The sequence below is a fragment of the Chaetodon auriga genome, chromosome 21 (genome assembly GCF_051107435.1).
Source record: "Chaetodon auriga isolate fChaAug3 chromosome 21, fChaAug3.hap1, whole genome shotgun sequence".
Classification (NCBI taxonomy): Eukaryota; Metazoa; Chordata; class Actinopteri; order Chaetodontiformes; family Chaetodontidae; genus Chaetodon; species Chaetodon auriga.
In genome coordinates this window covers 18,040,788-18,065,817 of record NC_135094.1, presented here as the reverse complement: position 1 = coordinate 18,065,817, position 25,030 = coordinate 18,040,788, and the positions used below count along the sequence as shown (strand labels likewise).

Genomic DNA, 25,030 nt, shown 5'->3' with positions numbered 1-25,030 from the left:
GAAATTCATCACGTGACCTCCACTCAACACAAACAAACACTGAGGCGTTACAGCAGAATTCAGCTACATGAGCTCACAGATCCCCAAAATAAGATCCTCTGGGAGGAAGAAGACAAAAGGTGTTTGTGGAGACATGCTGGACTTCATCTGTGCTGCTCAAGTTACTGTTTTCTCTGTAAAGACAGCAGGCAGAGACCCAGCTACGGCCAAACAGAGATTTCAGGTGGGGTTTGATCCCTGGGCAGCAAAGTATGTGGTCCACCCCTCTTTCATCTCTGGATCATGTCAAACTGTCCACAGAGACACTGTAACTGTTCATTTCAGCAACTCCAGGGACAGTTGGTGTGACAGTGACCAACCTCTGTGACCTGTTTGATAACCGTTAGCCCCCCTCGGGCCAAATACCTGATCACTTTGGCGGGCTTACAGCGAAGCAACAAGCAACGGGACGTTTTAGGGATGTGACTGGATCAGGTCCATAATGAATTCAGGGCCTTAGATCAGTCCCACCTCTTATTTCCCACTCAGTAATCTGGCTGGGGGAGGATTGGAGAGTAATCTGGATAGAAGGAGTGACACAGGAACGGGAGGAGGGAGGGAGACAATCCTCTCTGCTGGGATTCCTGTTTTAATCATCAATTTCTGCAGCAAAAAGCATTACAGTGTTCCAGCACAGGTGTGGACATGTTTCACAGTTCATCACACTGAACATTACCTTCACTTATGAGCTTTTTCCAGAGCTTTCAACCACACCTCACTCCTTCACATGATGACTTTGCTCAGTTGTAATAACGAAGCTAACTCCATCATAACTGTGCTATTACAACTAAAGCAGATTCCATCCAGGAACAAAGACCATGTGATGCAATTAAAAAGCAAATAAATGGACCTTGTGTTTGGAGTCTTTGGGGCATTGTAACATGATTTCAAAGGTCAAGAGTGAACTTTCAGCCTGACCACTTTTGAAAATATTGTGATAAGTTCAGAAAATAGCCTTATTAATCTTGGAATAAAGATCTAACCCATATCAGCAATAGCACATATTTACTCTGAATGTAGCCTCACCTTTGAATGTGTACAAGAGCGAACTGAGAAAAGGGAGTGACTGAAAGGCCAATGATAAGCAGTGATAACAGCTAAAACAACAGTGACAGTGGAAGAGTCTCTTCACACTAATCACCCATCAGCCTGCACCGATCCATCAGTTAGAGTCCTACTGTAATGTGGAGCATTGAAATTGAGGAAAAATGCAACTCGGCTGCAGCATAGAGTAGAAACACAGCACACTGCAAGCAGCTTTGCGGTTCAGTCGTCGAGTCCTCCTCACAAAGTGTAACGTAAATGAATGGAGAGATCCGACACACACGCACACACATTTAAGCTAGCTTGCATAACTTTGTTCCTGTGTGCTGTGACCGTGCAACTTCACCGTGCGCACCCATGCTGCCTCAAGTGCTGTCGGGAATATCGGAACCAACACATTCAGCTGCACGTGAATGACTACCTTTATGGCAAGACTCAGAGAAAGTGAAAGTTCATAGTCAGTGCTGGCTATGAAGCGTTCAGTAAAGATACAACACAACTCCCTTTGCCTAATAATGCATATGGAATATTACTAGTGCGTATTCAGCCACTGTCGCCTGAAAGTAAGAGTTTCCGTGGAGCACCTGAAGGCAACATTATCCTACACCAGCACTCCATCGCTGTGATGCGTGCTGTGAGATCACTCATCCAAAATCACCGTCATTTCACTGCTATAGATTCCAGCTGTCCGCTCACGGACTCCGCGCTCACTTTAAACAGCGCTTACTTCCACGCACCGCCAGTAAAACACAAAGTTCGTCAATTTTCTACGTGACTCACCGTTAGTTGTCTGCTTTTTGACAGTTTGTCGGGAGTCTCCGAGCGTCGCTGTCACCGCTGCGATCCGCCCACCCGAGTGTGCACTGTGTTCGCCGCAGACTAACTTGCTCCTCCCCGTAGAAGCTATGCTCCAATCACAGGTCGCGTTTGCTGACTGGCTCACATTTCATCCAATGAAAACGACGGCAAGAGCTGCGTGACGGTGGTGTTGTCCAATCAGAGCTGTCAAACCCTGGGCAGGTCCTTCATCGTTAACAAATATACTTTTGACAGACACCTTGTCCATACAATGGAGAAGTTTGACTCCTTTTACGGGACCGTGCCGGTCCAATCGCCGGAGGGGACAGGCTCTGGATACGGCCACGGACCAGGAAGACGCCCTGCTACCGCCCAGATCACTGGAATGTCACCGGGACGACATGAGTTCGGTATATTATAAGAATTACAAAGAGTACGACCAAAAACTGGGAATTACACGACAAAAGTCACCTTTTGTCACAGACGAACCTGGTATTTGGGAAGGAAAACTCAAAAGCAGTGTAACTTCAGATCGGTTCAGCCTCACTTCATGTAGTCTGGGTTTACAGCGACACCGTGTGACAGAAATGGCCAACATCACTTTCAAGCTACTGTGATCCTCTCTTTCTCTGCATCATCATTGTGGCGGTACATTAAATATGTATCATCTAACAGCGCCATCCTCCTGTGTCCTCCACCCGGGACCAAGCACCGAGCCTTGGGACACATGAGCACTCTTAAAAGCGACGCCTCCTCTGATCATCGCCCCCGACACACAGCCGTGACTTGCAGTATTAAGGCGTTCGGTAAAATGCGTGTCTGTATGAGTTTTGCGCTTTTTTCCACCAGAATTAAAGGACTTCTTTGACTAAAATAGAACATACACACAGATCATGGGCTTAGTGCACGTTTATACAGGCTGTTTCCAAAGAATAAAGAAATACAGTGCTGATCATTTTCCAGCAGGCATGTTGTAGACCTCTCACATCCTCTTGTTGAAGGTGGATGGATATCCTTGATTTTTACAGGCAGGCCAAGTGGCTCCAGGGCTCAGGGGCCCAGGGGCCCCAATAGCCAGAGCCTGTGTTTCAAGTGACTTTGTCATTTTTGTCAACATAATAAAGCTGCTCAGTGCACAGTAAATGTGGAAAAATATTCGTGGGGAGGGGTGTCAGTGTGGATCTGCTGTGGCAGGGAGCTTTGAGAATCATCTCAACCATTTCTCTTCATCTGCAGCATGAACAAAACACTCAAGATCAAGATCAACCTACACCAACCTGTTAGACCCCTCCAGAAAAAGGACTGCACACTGGTACATAGGATGCAAGGGTCTTAATGTGTCTCTGCCCAGTAGCCCACAATCTGCAACTTCAGAACGTCTAAGATGTGTTCAGGTGCAGGTTAACGCATGCAAACGTTTCAGTGTCATAAAGATGAGTCCTGACATCGTGATTTTGCTTTCAAAGAGGTTTATTGAAAGAAATATTTTTGAAATTTTATAAAGTTCAACCATTAATAATGCTATCACACAATCAGAACCTGGAGCATCACCATTTCCCCCTCCACACTTCAACATTTGATATGAATCATGGATTATGAGCTTCTAGAAGCACTCCATCGGCCAGCCCAGTATTAAACGGTTAACTCCAGGGACTGCCGTAGAGTGTACACTGTGAAAAAGACGAGCTGTTTTCAAAACATATGTGAGAGTTTTATGGAACATCGCACAACTCTTTAGTTTTCAGCATAATGTGTGCAAGATATGCTATTGCTAACAGATCTGAACACCCCTGAAAACAAACTCACGTGGCTCCAAAACTGCACCCACATGTCTCAATAACACTCATTCTTTCGAGTGTAGCCTGTCTCAGGTGGGCAAAAAGCAGGATCTCTAATATTTTAGGTGCACTTGATTTAAATTTCCAGTGGTGAGTGGAAACACAGCACAGATAATGAAAATCAAGCGCCCCTTGATATTTGGGAAATGGTTAACAGTTTTGCTCAGGACTGCCACACATGCATCACTCTGTTACAGTGGTTTGCAACCAAAGATACAAATATACAATATAATATTGTATCATCTAGGATCACTATATTTGCAGCTATTCAGTACCCCTCTCTTCCAGGACCTGGAAGTAGTATGTATATATTTATATATATTTATATATATAAATATGACTCTCCCGTAACCCGGAAGAATTCAGTGTTTCACTCTACACACAGTTTGCAAGCATACAGCAAAAATCAGCTGCTTTGCACGTCAAACCCTCTCATTGCTGGGTGATTTTCAGCGCAGCATGCAAGTAAAAATGTGCACAATATTAAAAGTCTTCATCATCCTAATCCTATCTAATCACCCTCATCATCACACCAGTTTTTACCATGGACAGCTTTATCAACATCTCTTTTCTTTCCCTCAATAAGGTGATTATTTCAATAAGAAATTAGAGCAGACTTTATTTAGTATATTTTCCTCTATAATATTCTGCATTTCAAAGCATGCCAAAGAAATTTTTCAGTTTCTGCATAGTGCTGGCTATATGAGTGCCAAAGAGTTTGATTCCTTTACAAGTAGTAGAAGTTGGTATGTACAGGCAAGGAGTGACAGAGCAGATCCAGTGTTGTGTAAACTGTACCAAACCCCCCCTCCCCAAGTGCTCAAAATATCTACAAATACAGGCCTCAAGTCTGTCAGAACTCATAGAAAGTTGAACAGAGCTGAAAAAAGCTCAGCAATATGGAAGAGCCATTAAGGAAGGTGTGTGTCGGTGTGTGCGTGTGTGTGTCTGTGTCTAAGTGTGACTATAAGCTGAGTTTTTATGTCTGTATGTGTGTGTTCAAATACAAAGGGGGAAAACACACTAACTATCCCCCCTCCCGCCCACAAACACACCCAGTCCTCCATGTTTTTTTTGTTTTTTTTTCCTCAAAGTGCACCCTCTACTGTTATAATATGCAGTATGCATTACATTAATGTATTCTCTAGCATTGAATATTCCACTACGGTCTACTGTCACATACAAGGTCAAATAAGAAATTGACAACAACCACATTCTAGTTTTGAGGTCATAGTTCTGAATGTAAAGATACAGTTCAGGCCACTAGGTGACTGTTTTTGAACACTAACAACACTCTCGCTACAGTATGAGAGGGAGAGGAGAGCCCGCTTCTGGAAACCAGTACCTCAGCACTGCACTGAAAAGAAAACGACTGACTGGGTGTTTACTGGACGGTTGTAGTCAAAGACTGACCACAGGCCGGGGCTGCAGGTGAGGACAAACTGGTGCTGATGAGAGTGTCCGCAAAGCAAATGAAACACTACGACAGCAGAGGCTTCAGCAGGAAGAAGGACTCAGTGTCAGCTTATCCGCTCTGGACGTCCGTGATGCATTCACTCGCATTTAAGGGATTCTAGCAACTTCGTAACTGTTAAGTCAACACGGAAACATGTTGAATCACCATTCAGCTGAGAGTAGCTAGAATCACTTTTTAAAGTGTACGAACCACCATCATATTCACAATAATTCACTGGGTTCAAGTCGTCCAAACTGTCCTGATCACACCCCAAAAATTCTTTTAAGTCACAAAAAAGAAAAAAAAAAATCCTTCATTGACCTTTAAAATCACAGATAATCCAGCTGCATTTACACCTCCCACTGCTGTCAACCCTTCAGCCAACATTCAGGGCTTTTTTTTACTTATAGAGCTGAATTACATGTGGCTTAAAAACGTCACCGAAGATCACTTGTTACAGCATTCATGTGCTTTGGTTCTGTACTAAAGTGCACCTCCACAAAGCGTCATCAGCTGCGTACATGCGTTTGAGAATTGATCAGTTCAGAATGATTAATCATGATGATAATAATAATAATAATGATAATAATAATAATAATAATGCATATGGCTCACCAAGCACTTACACCCATAAATATTGAATAAATATTGAGAATGGTTGTTTGAGCGTAAATTTCAGGTTTACACAGACGGCCTTCACCCGCTCCACCACAGGAGCTGTTCACCAACCCGAGACAAAGTGACAAACCAAAGAAGGTACAATCCATAGACAAACAATAATAATCCGACAGCAATAAATAAATACAATAAGTTAGACCTGCAAGCAGCAAAATACAGTCTTCACAATTCTGTATTAAAGAGTTAAGGTTCAGGATGTTACTCTGCAAATGTCACGTTCCTCCAGTGTTTCTTTCCTTCCTTCTGATTGGTTGGTTTTGAGCTCTGAGACAAAGGAAAACGAACCCTCGAACATCAATGACACGTTCCTGAGTCTTCGTTAAACATCTGCACTGTTTAAGGAATAAAGTGCTAAATTAAACGCGTGCCGTTAAGCTGCTACAAGTCTGAACTGTTTAAAGGACTATTGCACTTCAACAGGCTCCTCCTTTGGTCGGACTCCTCGCTGTGTGGTTCAGGACAGGCTCTGTCCACGTATTTCTTTATCGGGGGAAGACAATCTGAAGATGCTGGAGATTTGATTTTCCTTCATCTTGGCCACTCAGAACTACAAAATGGAAAGTTATTTCGGTTCATTTTTACATTAAAGGGGTATCGTTGCACCTGCTCTTGTTATTTCAGACATCTCCACCTGCACTGAGGCATCTGGACTCCGCCCGTACACCGCCATAACAGTGGCACCGCTACACCACGTTCACTTCCATCACCAGCTTTGAAATGTCTGTATCAACTTAGAAATTCTTCGCTGTTTATACCACATGATGGTTAGTGAGAGGGAGTGTGTGTTCTTACTTGGTCAACAGTTAAACTTCTGACTATCAGATGACTTATTTTCAAACATTAAATCAAAACTTTGTTCAGGACTTTTTTTGTAAAATGCAGCAATTCTTTGCTTTTCTAATCCAGTGTGACTGATCATCAGAACACAAATCCCATCATTCATTATGAAGGCGCCAGTTCCTCCACGGGACAGATGTCTCCTGTGGCTGGCGGGGACTGCTTTGATGAAGCGTATCCTTCCACTGAAGTGGATGCATTATGAGTGCACGTTACAGAGGAAGATGAAGGCCTGGACCAAACATTCACACGTTATCGTCCCTCGTTCTCCTAAACTGCTGTCATTGTCGGGGCACTGCAGTGTACCATACAGCGAGGCAGTGCGTTGCCACTGCACTCAAGCAAACCTGAGCAGTGGGAACTTTGGATGAACCTCAACAATGCAGTGTGATACAAAGACAGACTTGATTTAATCCAAAAATCAAAGGAATTTAGCTCGGCTCTGTTAGCTTCAATGATAAACTCACTGGTGCGTGTTTTCTGCCAATCTGTACATAGGCTGCATTTCTTACTTTACTATATAACTAAGTGGCGGTGTGGTGAACTAATCACCATCTGTGCGTCTTCATACCTCAGAGGATCTGTGTCAGTGTGCTGGCAAACGGCTAATATGACATGACAGGCATCAGGTGTGTATGGGAGGCGATAAGCTTAAGTTTATGAAGTATTACCAAAAACAGCGATGCTCACGTACAGTCTCCTCCTCCTCCTCCTGCGATCACTGCTGCAGGCCTGACAAGTCTCAGATGACCTCCTAAGTATACTAAAACCTACTTTGTAAAGGGTTTTTATTTGTGCTGTCTTGATTCAAAATAGAAACACTGAATCTGCCGTTTGTCTGTTTCAATGAGCCACTAAAATCAGTCAACACAAATGTGTCCTCAACATCAGAATCCAGTGACCTTCTACAGTGTGTGGAAGCAAACATAATATACGCCATGCTGTGCAGACTTTAAGACAAAAAAAAAAAAAAAAAAAAAGGACAAACGCACACATTAAAAGCTTTGGACCTGAACGTACCACACACATAATTAAAGATTAAAGCGCACTCACTCGTCTCTTCTTGCCAGCGTTTGCATATTGTACCGTACATAGAATAATGGCGCATTCGGCTGGTCATTGTAAACTGGCAAACTTGGATATTTACGCATCACATGACAAACTGGTATGTACAAGGTAAAAGCATTCCAGGTGCTTGCTCAGGTGAAGAAAGTAAGGACCAATGAAATCTGAGGTAGCAAATTCAACTACGATCAACTGGAATCACTCGAGCTTTTTTCCGTCATACGTGTGCTTGATTTTTAGAAATCAGGCCGGTGTCGCGCCCCTGCTGACACTCTAATAATCAGCTTCTCTGTTTCTCTGTAAGGTCGCAACTCAGAGCTCACACAATTAGTGAGCTGGGATTTCCTGCTTGTTTAAAGTTTTTACAGTTCGCCGTTTTTGGTGCGCTGTTCTCGTGGTAATCGTGGAAGTTTGCCAGTTTACCAGTTTGCGACGCTGCCTCAGCGTGCCATATGTTCTTCACTCAGTAGCAAATCTGTACAATGCTTATGATAGGGCAGCTGATATGTTCGTTGAGAAAATTCATGGCTTTTAACCCTCCAGTTCCTACCCCTGAGGTGCAAGCCAGCCAATCCAGTGTGCTCTTGGGAAGGGGGGAGCATCAGCTCCGCCTCTTGGGGCAGGACATCAGGGGAGAGGAACCAATAGCGGAACGGGACAGCAGGTTTCCTGTTAGGCCAGCTAACACTACAATTTACCAACCAGTTTGTGAGTTTATCGGAAGCGCCACGGACATATAGAATAGAATAATCATTATATCAACAGGAATTTCAGTGCAAGACGTAAATGGCTACTTGTTTCTTCGTTATTCTGTCTGTTGTTGTCTTTTCTTGTTCATGTCAGTCATCCAACACTGGATACAGCAGTAAAGGGATTCTTCTACAGGTTAGCAGTCGTTAATGTGTGTGTGAAGATGCGTCATCCGCAGCGGATGACTGATCCGTCTGGGTTGGACTGTGTTCATTAAGAGCCAGAGCTCCTCTCTGCTCTGTTTGTGGTTTTGGTTAAAGGTTGAACTGTTGTGGAGTTCAGAAAGCTCCAGATGTTTGATGAGGAGAGCGGGTGGACTTGAGCAAGAGAGAGACAGAGAGAGGTCTCCACCCTGTCCTTGACCCCCCCGCCTGGTTTCACTCGCTCCGAACAGTGTGTCCTCTGTTCTCAAGAGGTCAGAGGTGAAATTTCAGCGGTGAAGATACAGTAGCCGGGTGTCCTAAAGGGTTTCGGTGGTCAGTACAGTCGCTGCCTCTTGATCTCCAAAGCGCCATGAGGACCTGTGGACATGGCAGGATCGAACCTCACTCGCTCTCTCTCTGTATCCATCCTTCCACCCCTCTCTCCTCCCCCTTCCACCTCTTCCTTAGCTCCCCCCTGGGTCGGAGCTGTGTCTCTGTGGTGTCCGTGAGTCCAGAGGTGTCTGTGGTTCTTGGAGGGACAGCCTCCTTTGGGTTTCAGGATCCAGGTTAGATACCCCTGTCCCAGCCCCCGGCCCAGCCCCAGCCCCCATACATACCCCTGAACCAAAGTCTAACCCTGCTCCTAAGCTTGACCCCCCTGCTGCCCCGCTCCTCAAATCTAACCCTAAACCTGAACCTATTGCTGGCCCTGAAATCGCCCCAGCCCCGGTCCCCAGTCCCAACTCCAGCTCCAGATGCTGCCCCAGGGTGTCCAGTCCAGAGGGAGCAAGCTGGCCCTGACTGGTGTCAATCAGTGGGGTGTCCTGGGGTTGCAGGGAGTCAAGAGGCTTAGCTGGGAACTCCTCAAAGTCCTGGGAATCCAAGATCTGCAGGGAAAGAAACCAAGAGGTCAGTGGGTCTGACTGCTGAATGAAATACCGCAGATCTTTTTTATGATGGATGACCTCTGTGTGGATTTTCATGAAGCTGATCATCTGCCATCTACAGTTCAAACATGCCTCTATTTGTAAATTGATCTCAGAACATATATAAAGTCAAATTTTACAATAAATTATTGCTGTATAATTACCCAATTGCATAGGTTGCAACAGGGTAGTGGGGTCAAATTTAATTTCTAGTTCAAAGATTGGCTGAAGATACCCAATCATACTGTAGCTACTCAGCAAAATAAGTGACAATGCAAAGTTTAAGCATTTATTCAATGTTCCTACTTTATATCGACTGGAGACCAATGACAGCATTGAATCAGCAAACACACAATACAGTCAAAGGTATTAATACCTATCAGAGCAGCAAAGTCATCGTTTCATTACTACATGTGCTTCACCTGTGATAGAGATGCCAGGGTGTCTGTCTCCAGAGGTGTTACAGGCTGGATCACTCTCTCTCCTGGACCTGGTCCTGGGCCAGGACCAGGGTACGGTGAGGCCTGTAAGAGACAACATCATGTTGGTCTGCAGGAAGTAGAGCCTTCTGTCTATTTTATGGCCTGCGTCAGGCTCTAATAATAGTAGAAAGACGTCTCTCATCCTGCCTCCTGATGTTAAGGTGACTCAAAGACAGATGCCTCTATGTACGTACCGTGTGTGTGTGTGTGTGTGTGTGTGTGTGTGTGTGTGTGTGAGTGTGTGTGTGTAAAAAATGGAAGAAATGAACCTAAACAAGTTCATTTTTTGGGACTGTGAACTTAGTTCAACAATCAAAATTGTGAATTAAACGTAAACTAAATCATTATAATCTGTGTTTTTATATCCCAGTGGGGACTTAAAACTGCACAACTCACAGTCCCAGACTGCTGTTTGAGGGTGAAGACTTGGTTTTAATGGTTAGGAGTGAGGGTCAGTTGTGATGGGTCAAAGTGAGTTTTCAGGTAATGCATTATGTCGATGAAGTGTCCCCACAGGATTACTGATACAAATGTGTGTGCATGTGTGTGTTAATGTGTGTACGAGCGTGTTGTTACCTGAGGTGGTGATGACACGGCACTGTAGGCAGGAGGAACCAGGGCCATCTGTCTCTGCAGCAGCTGCATGATTGCTCCGATGTCCGTGGACATGCGACTCTCCAGCCTGCACACAGAGTGTAAGAGATCAGCTGTTAACTATTACACAAAGGAGACAAGAACATTTCATGAAATACATTCAAACATTTCTATTTTAGTAGATATTTAGTACTCCATATTCAAAGGAAATGCATGTTTTTCTATCCTCCGGGGTCTAATTTTGTTTGTCATTAATATCAGTTCCAACACCACAGTGTGATAGAGCAGGAAGTTGGTGTGTAAAATGCTTAATCGACAGACTGCTTGTAGTTCGCCATGTGCCCTGATCTCAGCAGTGAGGCTGGTGTGTAAAACGACTTTGATGTCCAAAACTATTAAAATAGAAATCTCTTTGAAAATGAGACCAGTCCTGATTGCTCATTAGCAAAGCTAGTAACATCCGTATGTGCATAATTGTGTCTACCCTCCACTTCTTGCATAAACTTTCCATTCTAATGATCATACTTTACTTTGTTTTGCTTATGCTGCATCTCTCTCCCCATCCTGCTGTTATGCTGTTACTTCTGCAACTCAAACAATCTATTTCCCCCACAGGAGTCAACAAAGGTTTATTTGATCTTATTATCAATCAACCATCATCTTGGTCAATTGTCACACTGTAGGAATAGATGAGTGTGTACTACACACAAACAGAGGGTGTACGTTTTACCATTAAACCTGCTGGGTCCTATCTGAGGCTCCAGTACAGATAATTACGACTCATTCTGCTGATGTCTTCAGCTCTGTTCAACTTTCTGAGACTTTACCATATGTGCAGGTGTTTTCAGCCATTGGGTGAGCTTTCTCCTTACACACCACTACTCCCCATCCAAAATCCCTCACATACACCTTTAGCCTGCTGACACATCCCATCCAGCAGAGGCATCCAGTCAATCATGCGTTAAAACTCTGAGCATTCAGCTGGAGGCGCAGCCAGCCTCAGAGCTATACGCCAGCACAAAGACACACTGCCTGTGATCTCAACAAGACCTGACAAAGAAGCCTCAGCCAGCTAAAGGCTACAGGGACGGAAAATCTCGTTTTTTCCACTGCGGTAGAGAGAACAGGCTTCCTTCAGAGGCAGCCAGGTAAAAGAAACTGTCAGACGACTCGCAATGTCAGCGGACGGCAGCGCTTTAGCAGGGACCGTTCGATACGAGGCAAAAGACAAGAAGAGCAGCAACGGCCAGATCAACACACACACGCACGCAGAAGGGAACACACACACACACACACACACACACACACACACACACACACCAAGACTCTCAACCGGTCACACCTGTTGAGCTGTTTCTGGAGCAGGTCCAGGCGTGTGTCCAGCTGGTTGCGTTGCTGCCGGCTCAGGCTGTGCAGCGGCGTGTTGAGCGGCGGGGGGGAGGCCAGGCTGCAGCTGGGAACCTCCTGGTACTGACCGCCCCCCCGGCTCTCTCCCCAGAAACTAAAGATGTTGGACACACCTGAGAACGCACCTGTGGGAGAGGGAGGTGGAGAAAGTGTGTTTTTGCATGAAACACTGGGCGGGCATCGCTGCACAGGTCCAGAGGATGTGAGGATGCTATGCTGCTCCGCTCTACCTGACAGGGCGTTGCAGGTGTTCCCAGTCTTGGGGTCTCCATCACCCTCAGTGTTCTCGTTGAAGTTCATGGGCGTCGCTTGAGTTTGGATATTCTCCAGCATTGCCGGCGGAGGGGCGAGTCTGGTCACAACTGACTCCTCTCCCTGTAAGAGGTGCAGATCCAAGACATCAACATGACACCACCTCGGGTTTTTATTGTGTGAACAACAATGCCGATTGTTGCCATACCTCATCCCCACTCGAGTGTGAAGACACCGAGCTCCGATGTGCCTCCCACTGACGCTTAGATGCCTCCTCCTGTTTTTGGTTGTTGGCTGCTTCCCTCTGTCTCCGTCTCACGGATTTATGGGACTTTTTAATTTCTCCAGCATCTGCATCATCTGGACAGAGGTGTGCCAGGAAAGATGAAAACGGAGACAGATTGATCAGTCCAGCTGGATCGGGAAGAACTTTTCAACGATGACCACAGAGGGAGGATTGCCAGAAAAACTCTGGCGTGGATAAACTCCATTACCACATGAAATTTATGTTGTACTAAAGTTGTATTTCTGTAACCATTCAGATATTTCGTTTTTTTTATGTGACAATAAAACAAGTGTTTGAAGCGAGGGATGAGTTGTGGAGGATGGGTCACCTTTTTCGGTACGTCTTCGGAATGATAACTTGCGTCTGCGTAATTTGTTGAATCCTCCACAGTTGGAGTCATCACTGCTTGGAGAGCCTGGGATCATGTTGGTCTGAAATGAGGACCAGCAGTAAGTAGTCTTTGTTAAAAAAAAGGTTCACTGCAGGGGTGCTGAAAGAAGCAGCATGCGTGCATGCATTCAGTACATGGACAGATTGAGAAAATATTAACAACAGAGCAATCACTCAAATGGTCCAATGTTTCCAGAGTATTCCGGATGTCTGTCTGACTCAGAATTACATTCTATTTTACTTAATGAGGTTTGTAAACTCACATCTCGGAGGTTGAAAGTAATTTCCAAGTTGTTCCAGAAGTTGTCGGCAAACTCAGGATACATGTCCAGCACCTCCAGGACATCCTCTCTGAAGATCTTATGGAGGTCACAGTAGGTCAGAGCCCTCACGTCAGCGTTGGATTTACCCGGTCGGGCGTACAGGTTGATTGGCTCGCCAAAGATGTCATTCTTCCCTGGGAGAGGTGAAGAGAAGGGAAACCTTTACGGATGAAACGCATGGATGGAGAACCATAACAAAGTAACATCACACTGTATCTGAAAATGTGGAATCAATAGATTCTATGACAAAACGAATGAATCTGTTTGAGATATTTTCCCCAAACTGACAGTTGATTCTTCCCTGACTAACAAATCTCTTCCCCCGACTGTTAAATATCTAGTTCAGTATCCTTTCAGGAAATATAACAGAAATGTGTTATCAATTCAGCCAATTTATGAACTGTTTTCCTGTTCCTGCTTCCCGATGGAAGCCCAGCTCTCATCAGGCCAGAGGTGAGGTGCATGTCTGCGTTATCCTGAATCTCCACAGATCTATTAGGAGACACATTCTGTGCTGACCAGCAGATGGCGCTGCCAGCTAATACATATTTAACCAAACAGAAAATGTAACTGGGCATGACAGAGGTCTGCTTCAGAGTTGTGTGTAAGTGTGTAGCAGACGTAACGGAGAACTTTTGTTACTACTGTCCTGCTAATGAGTCCATGCACGCCAGTCTGACCTGCTCTGACATGCTGCAGGGCTCAGGAGGCAGCCCTGAGCTGGATTAGGATGGACTAGACCTGCAGTGCAGATTTAAATAAATATTGGTCTAAACTGTTTAGACTTGGGAGTGATTTAAGTATTTCAGATATTGTCATGTTCTTGCGTCAGATTTGGTTTCTAATCTGATGTATTTTATACCTAAGATGGCCACCACCACGTCTCCTCTCAGTATCTCTATGGATCCTCTGGATATGAAGTAGAGGGCGGTGAGGACGTCCCCAGCGTGGACCAGCGTGTCACCAGGGGGTGCGTGGGTGGTCTTGAACTTCATGGCCAACGCCCGGAGGCAGCCCTTGGTGGAGCCTTTAAAAGCCTTACAGTTCTGCAGCAACGTCCGGTTCAGATGGAGGCAGATATCCGCCTGGAGACACTCTGGGAAACCTTTCAGCACCTGGGGAGAGGGAGCGAGGAGCCAAGGACAAGGAATGAAGGACCGAGAAGGAGGGGAGGACAGAAGGAAATAAAGAATAAAAGAGTATAGGAGGTGGAAAAAAGTAACAGAGAGGAGCGGAGCAAAAGAGTCGGAAGACAGAAAAAAGACAAGGAGAGGGAGGAGGGGAGGGAAGAAGAGGGAAGGAGAAGAGGTGAGATACAGAAAGTGGATGAATTGATAGACAAAGGTTACATTGATACATGCTATTAGCAGTCAGTGACTGATAAGCTGAGTCCAGAGCATAAAGCTCATGTCAAATAAATGTCACAGATTATGGACGCTTTAAATGGAATAATAAAAAGTGGAGCCTTTACTGTCTTCATGCCGATCGGTGAGCACTCCTGGGACGTTAGCCCTTTACACCATTCCACAAATGACCATGACTGGACTAAACTGCCTCTACATTCATCAGGAGATACTCGTTCTAACCGTCAGAGAAGTCATGGCTCCAATTGAATCTTTTGATGATTTTAACCCCTAAGAAGACAAGCATCAGCAGTTTGGGGCTCTAACTCTTTCAAATGGCCTATGCGGTGAATTTCAGAGCTTCACAGCGAAATTATTTCGAACTGAAGCCGGAACAGTCAGCAGGCCCGCAGAGTGTAATTAATATGAAGAACTGGTGCAGTTTTAATGAGTTCACTGGAAGCATGGGAAGCCCCAGCTCCTCTCCTCTCTTGTCACTCTCTGGCTGACTGCACAGAACAGAGACGTACTTAAAACACCCACATCATGTTTCTCCCTCTCCATTTCTCTCTTTTTCATCCGTTTCAAGCCACTTTCTTCATTTCAGCCTTCACTGGGCTCCGTCATCATCTCTCCAATGGCCAATGTCCATTTCTCTTCTTTTTTTTTTCTTTTTTCCCCTGCCATCGCCGTCTTACGTTCCTGAGTTACTGTCTTTTTGTGGGCCTCGTTGCTCGTCATCTCCACCCCTTCGCTCTCTTCCGTCAGTAATCAGACATTGTTTTTTATTAGGCCAGCTGTGTCAGGTGTTCTCTTGCCTCCAATTTAATGGAGCATTTAGCTGATCCTGAACTGCTGACTTTCTGCTGACTGGGACACTTCACTCTACGGCGCTGACCACATGCATGCACACAGGTGACTGTAGATCTGTCTATACAGTTAACTGCCTACTGTGGGTGTTTAGTTTCAGAAGTGGAGGGTGGGGACACAATGAATGCTTCATTAAAAAGTATACATGCATACAATATATCCTGCATCTATATACATTTACATCAACCCAGTGCCCAGTTTTCCATAATTATGATATGTAGAAAAATCAGATGTGCTATGTAAACCTCTCATTTTTCATCTTTACTACAGAGAGCATTCTGCAGAAGTTTAAAACCCAACCCATTAGCCTCCAGTGCAAAACCTGGGACAATAAAGTCCTCAAAACACCAGCTGCTGCTCACTCTGAGGGCCGGGTAACAACTGAAGGCAACTCAGATGAGTGTGTCAGCATTTTTAGAAGCTCCAATCTTCTCTCACCTCGACCAGGGTGGCCGGACAGTAAGAGGTCACTGTTCTGAGAGACTGTAATATAAAAAAAATGAAGCTGGAAATGATAAACACTACACCCTTGGGAAGCACTAACCCTTTGTTTGCACTTAAGAGATCCTACACAACATGTGCAATTAGACTGTGTATTTCTGAGTCTGCTTAGCTTCATAAAATAAAATTAAAAAAACGCGTTAAATAAGGTACAAATGTTTTTTTTTTTTAAGGACTACTACAGAAAAAGTAAGAAAAAAGTGTTGTTTATTAAGATGGCTGCTGCATTAACAAGGACTTCTATCCAATCGACTCAACCCTCCAAGATCCTCTAACCCTAACACAGAACAGACAACATCCCTGAAGGTTTGTTATTCTCTCAGGTTCCCCTGCACAGAGCTCACAACACCTGGAAAGAACAGACATTTATATGATATGTTGACCTCTGCACGCGTCTGCGTCAGTGGCATGTATTCACATAGAATAGATTCAGTGTCCTGCTCATCCAAAAGATGACAGCCTCTTTTCTCCTCCCTCCTGCACTCATCACAACGCTCAAGTGTTCCTCATCATGAATGAAAGAGGCTGCAGCTGATTAAATCAGTTGTGGAGACAGACAGGGAGACAGGGAGACGGGGACTACTCCTCCTCCAATCATAATAATCATTACAGTAAACATTCTTTAATCCAGTCTACACCGCACTTCACTGGGCCTTTAAGAGAGGGAACATAACGAGGAAGAGGAGGGGGTCGTACCCGGAAAACGTGTTCCAATGGATGCTTGTCAAATTTGTTTCCTCTCTACTTCAATGGCTCACTTATTGCACTGAAATGAAGCGCTTTCACTGATGGAATATTGTGTTTGCACTGGGACTTTCCTCCCAAACGGAGTCCCTCTGTGCTTCTATAAGGCTTCACAGTCAATAATGAGGTACTGATTATGCTCCGACGAGCAATTTTAAGAAGAATTTGGATGCTGGAGAGGCAGAGATATTTTTAGCAAAGTGTACTTTTTGGGAAGAGATTATGAAACAGCTTACAATGCAGTGAAAAATGTGAAAAGCTGCTGCTGCAAAAATACCAACAGTCCTGAATCAATGTGAGTGGTCAAACAATGGTTAAATGCACACGTACAGATCCATATGCTCTGCATATCTACACATGATATATGATGCGTTGTATGCAACGATAGTAAAGGGGACGTCCACCAACTCATGCACTGCATTAAATATTTGCATCAGCCGATCTCACGTGTGCGTCATGTTTATGATCACGTGTGTGCATGTGCATCCGTGGCAGCATGCATGAGAGTGTCCAATGTCACATCTGAGTCAAGGCCTTCATGATGCTGGTACACACAAACACAATATGTGACTGGGACTATGCCTGTGCCTGTGTGTGCGTGTGTGTGGTGAGGTTGACTGTGTACAACAAGCATGTTGAAAGTAGTCCGTCAGTCTGCATGTGTGTTAGCGTGCATGCTTGCGTCCTTTGACAGGTGTGACTCATTGTGCGGGTGTGTGTGTTTCAACTTGTATGTGAAGACTGTATTAGCACTCATGCATGTGAACAGACTGATGTAGCTCCATGCATGCTGCAAATACTTTAACCCATCTATTTGCACATGTATGAATGTTTGTGTGCGTGTGTGTGTGTGTGCATATTATTTATGATACTCACATCTTTCCTATTTTCTTTGAGGGTGTTGGACCATGCATGCTGAGACTTCCAATCATCCTATTAACGTACAACGCAGGCTCAAAATACTCCTCTAGCCTTTTGTGTGTACATGTGAGTATTCATGCGCTTCACTCATTCAGTAACATTATCAGACTAGGTGTACACACACAGGATTTGGGTGCATGAAGACCAGTACTCACAGCATTCATGTCGATGCCATTGGTGTAGGACCAGGCGTGTTGGAAATACTCCTCCAGCCTCTGCCTGAGCGGGTTGGGGATCTGGTGGAAGCGGATGAACTCCCTGACTCTCAGCATCTGGGTGTGGTAGCGGGCCGTGCCCGAGTACAGCCGCTGGATGATGGCTGACACGTTCCCAAAGATGCTGGCGTACATCAGGGCTGGAGGAAACAAAGGAAGTAGGCAGGACAGAGAGAATGACACATACTGTACATTAATAGAGAGCATAGCAGTAGTTTAGTAGTCGCATGGTATACATGGGTACACGATACGCTGATATGACCTGACACATTTGCGTGTTTCGCTGTCTGTCTTCTCCATGTGCAAAAAATATATTATTAAGCTTGACACCCTCGGGTGATAAGTTCCGTAAGGATACTGAGGAGAGAGGCAAGCAAAGCCATGGAGAAAAGAAGAGAGAGAGAGGAAGCTGGGACACGTGATGGTATGAACATGGAGAGTCATGAAGATGGAGCATGCATCGGAGCTGCGCCGGAGCAAGGATGACATTTGCGCTGTATTATTATATACATTAGAATGTCTATGTAGGGGCCCTAAGACTCACTAAAGATCTCCTCAGAGTCTGTATATTTAACTGAATGTGCTGGCTGATTTGGCATTGTGGCTCCATGACGGTGGGATGAACTACCTCTGACAACCTGCTCTTTCTGTATTTTCTTATATTCATCAGCTGAAACACAGACTTTTAAACCGACTTGTATTCTTTGATATTTTTCCTGTGATTATACTGTTAGACAAAGAACTTAAAAATGAAAGTGCAGTACAAATCGAGTTATTGCCACTAAGTCTTATTTCCGATCCTTTATTCGATTATGCAGGTTTATTTGTCTTTTAGCATGACAGGACAGGAAGTGCCATCCGTGGCCACGGTCCTGCTCATTGATTTACATGGTGTAACAGTCAGATAGTGTGTCTTCAAGTCAATAAACTATCATTTCATGTTATTTTCAAATTTGTCTTAAACCAATACGCTCTATATTAGCTTCAGCTGAACCTTAGAAAGCACTTTTGCTCTTACGAGGAACATGAACTTTGCCAGTCCTTGTCTTACACTGGAGTTGCATTAGGAATTTATACAGCCTGAATGAACAGGAGGAACAATTCCAACCACAATGTGCTGCATTAAAGGACTGGTTCACATCTATCCAAATACAACATTCAAATGCTCATATGTATATTTTAAGAGTTTTTGGCCACTCTAATTGTTACTCCTGCACTTACTGGCCCTCACCTGATGGAATGCGAAATGTGAGTGATGGGGGACTAAACCCACAGTCCTTGATTCATCTGACTCAAACTGCTCAGTATGCAGTTTTGAATGCACTTGCACACTGAGGACTGTGGATTTTATCTCCTGTCATTTACATTAAACAGTGTTAAGAAGGGGTCTTCTGAGGACCAGTATGAACAGGAAGAATGATGACAGCTTCCAATAAAACATCAGTGTACATACAAGCATGTAAGTTTTGCCTGAATACGTCTGAGCTGTTATTGATATCGCAGCACTAAAAGTAACTTTAAAGTCATTCCGTTGTGTTTTCTGCATGAGGTCAGTCCTCTGGAGAACAGACCGAGCAGAGTTTGACTGATCTAAAAGAGTTCTGTCTGTAGAGGACAGAGCGTTTTGTGTCATATCCTTCATGAGCCTCTCCGTTTTGTCCTGTTGTCATGTTGGATTCTGCTAACCTCTCACCCTCTGTCAGCTCCCATCACTGTCTACATCACCCACTAAAACCGCTGTGTGTCAGCGAGTAAGTGTGCTTTTGCACGTGTGTGTCGTAAGGGAAGCAATTGATCTCCGACTGTTTGAATATCTTTTATAGCGCTCGTTGCAATGCCATAGCGCACTTCCATTTTGGAACAATAGAATATTGTACTTGGATAAATGGGAATTTTACAAGCCTTTTGTGGCCAAGCAAATATCAAACTGTCTGGTGGAGGACCACAGCCAAAACCAAAAATAAAAATGATGAATGGCCTCGATGAATTAATGCCCCCCCAAGTCGTTAATTTGAACCTCATTAAAGTGTAACTACATGTTGCTTTCTTCAGTTTTATTATTCGTATTTGCATGCCATAACCAGCTGCGACTAGTTTCTCGTCCCTTTTTAGACTGAGAGCTACTTTCAAAAGCCGTATTTATTTTCTCATCCAGTGGTTTGCCTGATCAATGAGGTCCAGGGCTCTGCGGCAGCCTGCAGAGGTAATTACTCTGTGGAGAGTAAACGCCGTTGATAAGCATGAGAGGGGATATTACAATCCCTACTGATGGATTTTAGGAGTTTATCATTAAGTGATATGTTTTCAGAGTGGAAAGTATGATTTATGGCTCTGTCCACCTCCTGTTGTATCAGAGGAATAGTACAGTATATATGAGAGGTTCTCACACTTATTACTCAAAGGTCTGCATCTGATTTTAACTCAAGGTCAGACGTCTGGAACAATTGGCAAAAAAGCGAATTAATCAACTAATTAACGTCACATCTCTTGTGGCTGGGCCAGCATGAAACTGAGGCAGACGAGGCTCAGACCGTTAAGTAGACGGTGGACATTTAAATGATAATAATAAAAAAAATAGATCTAATTCACCTTTTATTGTCTAATATTGTCACTTTATTTATTATTATTTTTATGAGTCCATCATCATATCAGAGTGAACAGAATGAAAAATCCATAACGATAATTACATACATAAGTAGTCAGTAGTGGTCAATAAAATCTTTGTGATTTAAAACTCCCCTGCTCTCTAACTGACTCTGTCTGGTGACTGACTGGAACCCCCAGAGCCGTTCAAGAAGAGGTGGGAGACTTGCCTCAAATATTGGTCCAACGAATCATGAGATTGAGCTGGACTGAAATTCAGCTTTCTCCTAAACTGCGCATTGCTGTTTCACATTAAACTTTGATGAAGCCCGAACTGAATCTGATCTAATGCTGGCACGTAGAGCACAGGATATGGGGCGTCTCCACTGGTTTATTTTAACATATATCAGGTAAGTTTGTCAGTGTAATAAGCTACTTTTCACATCCACCCATGTCTGAAGCCAAGGAACAGCTACCTTTCCTATAACATCATTACTTACATCCTATGAGCATGACACAGATGGAGAAGATCTTCTCAGAGTTGGTGTTTGGGGACACGTTTCCAAATCCCACACTGGTCAGACTGCTGAAGGTGAAGTACAGAGCTGTGACATACTTGTCTTTGATGGAGGGTCCCGAACCTGGAGTGGAGATTTTACACAAACACTCTGAAAAGTTCTTTGCCTAACAGAAAGACAGATGCTCATTCCACAATCAAATCCAAAAGCCCATGTTTTCTATTCATTTGCTTCAAGCTAAGCTAACCAGTACAGACAGCACCACTACAATATTTCCTACCAGTATTAGTACTACATTATTTTTCCTCTCAGTACCTTGGACGGAGTCGTTGTAGTGTTTTCCCAATTGGTCCCCCAGCGTGTGGAGCCAGCCAATAGAACCATTCCTCTCTACGCTACCGATGGCATACCTGGAAAAAGAACAGTTAGAGTATGATCCATCTCCATCAGTCACTTCCTACAATTTGACTGTGGTCAGGATCTAATGGACTTGGAGTAAAATGATATTGTGCTTGACAACACACAATAACAAAATAAGAAGCTTAGCTATATTTTTAAAAGTATTGTACTGAAGTTCAGAATTCTGATGTGGCAGCATGTCCTGTATATACATAATCATCAGAGAGTCTTATGGCACTGTACCAGATGCAGGCCAGCCAGTGAGCGATGAGGGCAAAGGTGCACATGAGGAGGAAGAGGACAGCTGCGCCGTACTCTGAGTAGCGGTCCAGCTTCCTGGCTACACGCACCAATCGCAGGAGACGAGCAGTTTTCAGCAGGCCAATCAGAGTGGTGGTCTGATGGGAGAAGTAGAGGTAAGGTATTGGAAAGCATGGCAGAAAACAAAGTCCCTTGGCTGCGATATCTCCTCACAGCGTTCCCACCTGCTGTCATCCTGTCACATACACACATTTCCACACACAGGTGGTGCAGCCGCGGCCTTGTCCCGATGTGATTCACTGTTGTGGAGGTGGTAAATCCTGACTCCCTTTCATTACTGTGGGCTGTCTACTCCCTCTCCTTTCTACTTGTATTCAGCCGGCCCCCTCCGTGTCCATACAGCAAATAAATAACAGGCCGATTACTGCGCTGGCAGAGAGCCTGGTCCTGCTCTGTGTGTGTGTGTGTGTGCGTCTGTGGGTATGTCCTCACAGTAAATAATAGAGGTATGCCGAAGAAAATCTCCACTTTCTTGGCTCTGTGGCTCCCTCCGGACAGCATCAATGAAGTGAACCTTGGCAAAGCTTTCCGCGGGCAGTATCTGGATGTTGGGGAGTTTCCACATTCATCATTATTGGCTTGTTGGGCTGCTTGATCACAGTATATAACGTATTTACTTTCACACTTCATATTACTCATAGATGCATTTCAAGTCCTGTTTGCTCTGCCAGTGGATTTACCCTGGGCTGAGGCAGCTGTGTGCTTTTCATGCTCACTATGTGGGAAGCATCGTCAGAGGGCTCCAGCAGCCTACAGTGTCACTCACTTCCCCTCCCTCTTCCTCGAACACCCACTTCTTCCTCCAGACACCCACCTCCTACTTCCTGAAATGCTCCAACCAACACCTCCATCATTGACCAAATCAGAGAATTTCCGGACCAAGTGTCATTTTAACTGATGCACTAAACTCAACTATACTGTGCTATGTGTCACTGCACGTTTGTCTCTGTAATACTGTATTACGGATGCAACAGAGATTTCTTTAGTTTAAACTGACCAACCCTGAGATGTTATCTCAGATTGGCCTTAGGACTTTCTGTTTTTTAACAGAAAGCTTGCACTACAAATTGAAGATGCTATCAAAATGCATGATGGGAAATGTAGGATCCAGCATTTGTGGAGCATGAGCCATACTAGACACTAAAAGTCAGGACATCTCAGCCTCTGCTGCTTTGATTATGACCATTGTTTTTTAATCTGTCCCCCACCTTTACGGAAGTACAATACCATATCAAGCAAAGCACTGCGTACTTATACACAGTAGTAGTAACTGAGTGGACTTATTGATTTTTGATGTGATTTTTAGACACATTCATAGCGATTTCCAGGAAGTTATAAAGAAATGAATGATGTTAACCAGAGAAAAACAGCAAATCCTCACTCTGGAAGAAGAGACTGTGTGGTGTTTTCATTAACATATAACTGAAATAATTCATTATTTATCAAAATTGTTAATTGACATAATGTTTCACCAGCACACGGCACCACATAATGTGTGGCAGACACGTTTTATTTTGATGCTCCACCACAGCTGACTGTACATCAACTTCCCCATGGAGACAATTAAAAATCGAAACCAAAAACTAGACCACCTCTGCCTCTCTCTGACGTCCTCTTATTCCCTATCTCCCACCTCCTGTGTCTCTCCTCTTCCCTCTTTGTATCCTTCTGTTTCTTATCTGCTCTTCCTTCCATTAGATAACGACACCGACACGATGTCGATGCAGCGTTTCTCTGCTCTTCTGTTTATCCCTCCATCTCTCTGCCACTTGTCTTCTCCTCCCTCACGCCTCCTCTGTGGTAAATCGACGGCCAACACTCCGTCATGACGTACCTCCTCTCCGTTGCGGTAGATGAGCAGGTCAAAGGGAATGGCAGCCACCATGTCGATGAGGAACCAGCCTTTGAAGTAGTGGACGGCGATCCTCACGGGGTGGCTCACCACCTCATCATTAGAGTTCACATATGTCGTCCTGAGACCAAGAGTGCAGATTATATTAAAATTACTGACATTAACAGTTGTTATTCTAATACTTTTGAAACAAGCACAACTGTGAAGACAGTGTATCTTTTACCATTAACTATTTCTACTAATGCTGCCAGCAGAGTTTCCTCTTTCACAAACAGCTCTAGTGACAGATTAATGAGGACAGAGTACTGGATTAGATCTGCTGCCTTTTTGTATTTATTACAACTAATTCAACTACTGCAAGTGCTGCAGTTGCCTCTAATAGAACAAGTATAGTACTGCTATTAATGTGTCCAAAGTCAGACCTGAAGTTGATGAGGATGTCAATAATGAACATGATATCCACTATGAGGTCCACCACATTGAGAGGAGAGCAGGAATAAATGCAGCTCTGCATGGCGACCTCTTCCTGAGAGGAGAGAAGAGACAGAGGAGGTGAGACGAGAGACAAGTGAAAGGGAGAATATAGAAGACAGCAGGACAGAAAAAAGACAGGAGAGGGGAATTATAATCTAATGCTCTAAAAATAGAACAGTTCTGTGCGATTACCTCCTTCAAATGGATTAGTATTAAGGATCTCAAGATCATTTGCATACATATGTAGACATAACATGAAGAAGTGGCAGAAAAACTGGGCTTTCAGTAGGATTCGAATCTTAGGAGAAGCTACAGTACTTCAACATGCAGAGCAGGCGTAAACACAAGCTATAATAGCTTTTCATGTTACAAGAACACACTCCTGAGAAACACTATCTGCGTTTATTCAGTCTGAATTTTCAGTGCCACAGAACTCCTCTGTGTACTGTATATCATTTCACCTATCACGATTTACCAGAAGACGCTCTGTCACTCAAAGGACACTACCGCAGCCAATTTTTCTGCTCCGCTCTGTTCATGTGGCGTGGAAAGAAAATGTTGATGCTTAAACTGCTGATGATAGTAACTCAACATTTACACTTACAGTAAAATAGTTTACATATGACCACTGTCAGAGCCCTTTATTGTGAATCTAATTTACTGTGGGAAGTGTTGACCAGGCTAGCTCGTATTACTAAAGCTTAACTTGAACTAACTTAACATGAAGTTTGTCTACAAAAAAGTTTTTTTACTTTGTTGTATGAAAAATGTGTCAGGATGAAGACAATTTTGTTGCATCCTGTGTATGTAATATCAATTTGACACCCATTCCACATTGCATTATCGTGGATCCACAAGGATAAAAGTACAGTCAGACTAATCTCTATAATACCGTATAGCAGTATAGTGTCAGTATTTTGGGGCAATCAATCCCAGCATCTATGTTTGCATATACACCCCAGAGTCGTGTCTATGGATCAT

At 44.1% G+C, this 25,030-nt stretch overlaps 2 protein-coding genes across 14 annotated transcripts in view; both read right to left on the bottom strand.

Moving 5' to 3' along the window:
* Nucleotides 1–1,958, bottom strand: part of LOC143339882 (uncharacterized) — a 109,393-nt gene extending 107,435 nt beyond the window's left edge. For 6 of the 13 annotated variants that reach the window (XM_076761417.1, XM_076761412.1, XM_076761419.1 and 3 more), the window contains exon 1: nucleotides 1,864–1,945. The gene's annotated coding sequence lies outside the window, so the exon portion shown is untranslated. Of the gene's footprint in view, nucleotides 1–1,863 lie in introns of all 13 variants that reach the window. The other 7 variants (XM_076761409.1, XM_076761408.1, XM_076761413.1 and 4 more) reach the window with 2 other exon arrangements.
* Nucleotides 1,959–3,341: 1,383 nt separating this feature from the next.
* The window catches only part of kcnh2b (potassium voltage-gated channel, subfamily H (eag-related), member 2b), a 232,308-nt gene continuing 210,619 nt past the window's right edge, over nucleotides 3,342–25,030 (bottom strand). The window contains exons 8-22 of the mRNA XM_076761316.1: nucleotides 23,998–24,101; nucleotides 23,558–23,696; nucleotides 21,646–21,800; nucleotides 21,319–21,413; nucleotides 20,986–21,126; nucleotides 17,843–18,042; nucleotides 14,171–14,423; nucleotides 13,249–13,442; nucleotides 12,924–13,026; nucleotides 12,518–12,669; nucleotides 12,288–12,432; nucleotides 11,993–12,182; nucleotides 10,633–10,738; nucleotides 9,997–10,098; nucleotides 3,342–9,535 (exon numbers count right to left, since the gene is read on the bottom strand). Of these exons, the coding sequence (XP_076617431.1) occupies nucleotides 9,113–9,535; nucleotides 9,997–10,098; nucleotides 10,633–10,738; nucleotides 11,993–12,182; nucleotides 12,288–12,432; nucleotides 12,518–12,669; nucleotides 12,924–13,026; nucleotides 13,249–13,442; nucleotides 14,171–14,423; nucleotides 17,843–18,042; nucleotides 20,986–21,126; nucleotides 21,319–21,413; nucleotides 21,646–21,800; nucleotides 23,558–23,696; nucleotides 23,998–24,101 (2,502 nt within the window). The 3' untranslated portion in view covers nucleotides 3,342–9,112. The remainder of the gene's footprint in view (nucleotides 9,536–9,996; nucleotides 10,099–10,632; nucleotides 10,739–11,992; nucleotides 12,183–12,287; nucleotides 12,433–12,517; nucleotides 12,670–12,923; nucleotides 13,027–13,248; nucleotides 13,443–14,170; nucleotides 14,424–17,842; nucleotides 18,043–20,985; nucleotides 21,127–21,318; nucleotides 21,414–21,645; nucleotides 21,801–23,557; nucleotides 23,697–23,997; nucleotides 24,102–25,030) is intronic.